The sequence below is a fragment of the Belonocnema kinseyi genome, chromosome 7 (assembly GCF_010883055.1).
Source record: "Belonocnema kinseyi isolate 2016_QV_RU_SX_M_011 chromosome 7, B_treatae_v1, whole genome shotgun sequence".
Classification (NCBI taxonomy): domain Eukaryota; kingdom Metazoa; phylum Arthropoda; class Insecta; order Hymenoptera; family Cynipidae; genus Belonocnema; species Belonocnema kinseyi.
In genome coordinates, this window is record NC_046663.1 from 104,936,052 (window position 1) to 104,940,035 (window position 3,984).

Below are 3,984 nucleotides of genomic sequence, written 5' to 3' on the forward strand. Positions count from 1 at the left end.
ACGCTGGGGCTTGCCAAAATGTATGCAACGCCGCATACACTTCCATAAGAATAGCATTAGCGTGTAAGATAGGTTACATAGTACATATTAATAATGTAGTATGACTATATTATGAAAATGGTCGGTACTACGCTTTAATTCACAGAATTTCTCACGGACATATTATGTTTCTTTTAGAGGAAATTAGGTTATAAATATATTTGTTATTTGTGAAACAAAATTTTATGAAGTTATGCGTATTTAAATTTTGTTATTTGTTAAAAATTTTTTATAAATTTCGACCCAATTGAGATATTTAAAAGTGTATTTTTCAACAAAAAAACTCATACACATATTTTTTTCATTTTTTTGTTGAATTTGTACTAATAGAATATTATTTTCATACAAGTAAAAATTGGAAATAAATATTTTTTCTTTAATCTAGAAGGTAGGACTTGCCCCTTCTTAGAGAAATTGCTCATATGTTTCTAGTTCTTCAACTTGTTTTTTTGTTGTAATTTTATATATAAATGAACAATTGAAATTTAAAAATATTTTTAAAAATAATTTTTTTAAATGTATATATATGATAAAATTATATATTTTATTTTATTAGTTGAAGCATCTTTAAAGAAAATAGTCCCAAGGGAGAATGATGCTTCTTTAAATGGAAAAAATAAGGTAGGATATGCATAATTTTTATATAGGTATTCCAAAATTACTTCTTGATTATTTTTAAAAACCTTCTTTTAGAATTCAAATATAGCCCACCGTAAACCAATATTCCAAAATCGTTTAATTTAATAAATAAAATTAAATATGTTTTGACAATTTTTGATTTTATAAATTCTCAGAATGCCGAATTTTGCGGGAAACATATCCTAATCCAACCCAAAAGATCTACACAGACTAAATTATAACAAAATCTTATTCTTTCCAACCTTTAATTTATTTTTTGTAGTTGGTTGCACCAGAATCCAGCATATCCGTGAAGATAAGCGGCATGATAGCTTCTTTGGACAACGGATTGATAAGCATAACTTTCGGAAATGACGGGACTGTTTCTTCGTTATATAAAAATGGCAAGAATCTAGTGAAAAATGTAGCTCGAGGTGGATCATTTTATCTTGACTGGCATAATGGCACTTATCACCGATTTGCTCCATCTTCTCTTCAAGTGATTAGAAAATCAGCTAAGCGTGTCCACATTATGTATTTGCAAGATAGGCCTGGAATGGTAACTTTAGAATACCACTACATAATGGAACAAGGGCAGAGTGGCATCTACACATACGTACATGCCGCAAACAATGCCGATGATAATATAACTTTTAGCTTATATCGTACAGTCTATCGATTCGATCCTACAGTTATGGTTCAGGTCACTAATGGTGTACAAGAAGGAACTATACCAGATGGAGGTGAGTTAAACGATGCAAATCGAGTTCAAGATGCGACCTGGAAACTTTCCGATGGCACTTATTATTCCAAGTATGACTATGCAGCATACATTAGAAAAACACCATATCAAGGGGTATTTGGAAATGGAAATGGTGCTTGGTTGATCTCTGCTAGCCGAGATTATCACTCAGGAGGTCCTCTCAAACAAGATCTAACGGTTCATGAAGCAGCTCTCATTTTGAATGTTTTGACAGCAGGGCACTTTGGTTCACCTTCTCTTACTGCGCCACTAGGATGGTCAAAATTATATGGACCCTGGCTGCTTTACTTCAATGAAGGGACTGATGAAGAACTAAAGGCTGATACAATTCGTCAGGCTGAAAAGGAACAGAGTCTTTGGCCATATGAGTGGATGAATGAAAAAGAATATCCACTAAAACGAGCCACACTGAAAGGTCGGGTGACTAGTCCTGTTCGAAGCATGGTTGTACTTTCATCTTCCTTGACAGAAGAGTTTGACCTACAAGTTCTTGGATATTCGTACTCGACTGAAACAGGCAGAAATGGTGATTTTAATCTAGAAAATATCAGACCAGGAAAATATAAGTTAACGGCATATCCAATAGAAGGATATGGAATTGGTTTCCAGTCAGAGAAATTCATAACCATCACTGAAGGAAAGAACAGAGCCTCCTTGGAGTTATCCGTACCCACGGAAGTGAAGTGGTCCATTGGAGAAACAAATCGGCGATCAGACTCATATCGTTATAGTAATGAATCACGAAATTATCTTTGGCATACTTTGCCGCCAGCGGATTTGGAATTTAAGATCGGGAAAAGCGACATCCATACAGACTGGTATTATGCACAAACGAAACCGGGGACTTGGACTATTAGGTATAAGGATTCTCCAAATGGCAAAAGTAGAATTTTAAGAATCGGGATAGCTGCAGGGAGTAACAGTGTACCCAGTCTTACTAATGATCCGGGATTTCCGATTTTAGCAGTAGGTGTAAATGGTTGTCTAGTGAAAGAATTTAGCCAAGAAAATGGTGTAGCTGGATATGGCTGTCTAATGAGAGAATTTAATTATGAAAATGATCATAGTGTTTATCGAAGTGCTCCGCAAAGCGGAAACTTTCATGTTGAAACGATAATAATTCCGTCTATTATGGTACTCCAAGGTGAAAATCTGATAAAATTAACACTTCGTCAAGGAATGGTTATGTATGACAGTATAAATTTCTCAGAAAAATAAAAATTTTAATGATATTTCATTTTCTGCTAGGGATGAAATTTGGTGATAGTTACAATGTGAATGCCACATAAATAAATTTTGACATTCCATAATTATACGCATTCAATATTCAGTATACCTTTCTTTCCTGACGAAATAAGACAGACTAACGTTTTCTGCATCTTTTTCCAGGTTATACTTAGCCATAGTCGCGATAACTTTATGTTATTTTCTTTTGTTTAATGACTCAATTTAAATGCTTTTTGATTAAAAAATGCTGCATCTTAATTTTCAATCAATAACCAACTCAAAACCAGCCTAGCCTTTTCATATGCACTAACCATTTTCAACATAATAATTATATAGTTTATTAATAAACAATCGTTTCTCTACAATTAAGCGAAAAATTAACGTAATGTCTATTCGTTTAGTTTTCCCGAGGAGACCTGGGGGGACGGCAGTTCCCTCTTCTCTTATTTTTCAGCTACGCTCATCAAGGTTATAAGATTGTTTTCTTCTTAATTTAAATCTAAGAGAGGGCAAAAATCTCATTCAGGAGAAAATTATTTGTTTTAAAATTCCTATCAATAATAGTAAAAGCGAAAGCTCAAAATATTTTTATGACTTGAAATTTTTTAAGTTAAATTTACAAAATGCGGCTCAACTCAAGTTTAAATTCTAGAAGTCACACAGAGAATGAAGCAAACAGGGATAATTCTGGCATCGCAGCAACCAGCAAGTCATCCCTGAGTCTATCCGTCAATTCCATATTGTGAGCGTCTCGCATGGGTCGGTCGTCCTGTAAACCAAAAATTTCGTTTTGCTGGAGGAGTATATTAAAAATTACTTACCAAGTGGGCACATAATTTAAGGACGTAAATGAACTTTCGCCCAGAGCGTCAAATTTCCCCGTTACGGCTCTGTTAGGATGCAATCACATCCTGCTCCCATAATAATTATTAATATATTATTTTTGAACATTATAAGTTAACTTATTTTATTATTGATGTTAACTTATTTTTTGTCCAATTTTATACGTCGCATGAAAACAATTTTGCAACATAACAATCTTTGGAAATTTTAATATGAAATTCTACACAGCAACTCAGCGAATAATAATTTTTCTCTTGTCTTTTTTAATTAATTCCAATATAATTTGGTTCAAAACAATTTAACTCCAAAAACGATATCAAGGAATGTCGTTTTTAGTCCAATGTAAATTGTTACTAATGAGTTTCCCTGAGGATGAAAATAGTAAGTTTTCGAAACGTTGGGAATAATTTTGAATAAAATCTAGGCGGATCGAGTTGGAAGCAACCTCTGTTGTTCTTTTTTAAGCTGTTATTTATTTTGCATCGAAACATTAG

At 33.4% G+C, this 3,984-nt stretch overlaps 1 protein-coding gene across 1 annotated transcript in view; it reads left to right on the top strand.

The window, feature by feature from the left end:
* LOC117177310 (rhamnogalacturonate lyase-like) overlaps positions 1-2,730 on the top strand; it is a 9,925-nt gene extending 7,195 nt beyond the window's left edge. Inside the window, exons 2-3 of the mRNA XM_033367921.1 lie at positions 596-660; positions 941-2,730. Coding sequence (XP_033223812.1) covers positions 596-660; positions 941-2,638 — 1,763 coding nt within the window. The 3' untranslated portion in view covers positions 2,639-2,730. The remainder of the gene's footprint in view (positions 1-595; positions 661-940) is intronic.
* Positions 2,731-3,984: the final 1,254 nt, after the last annotated feature.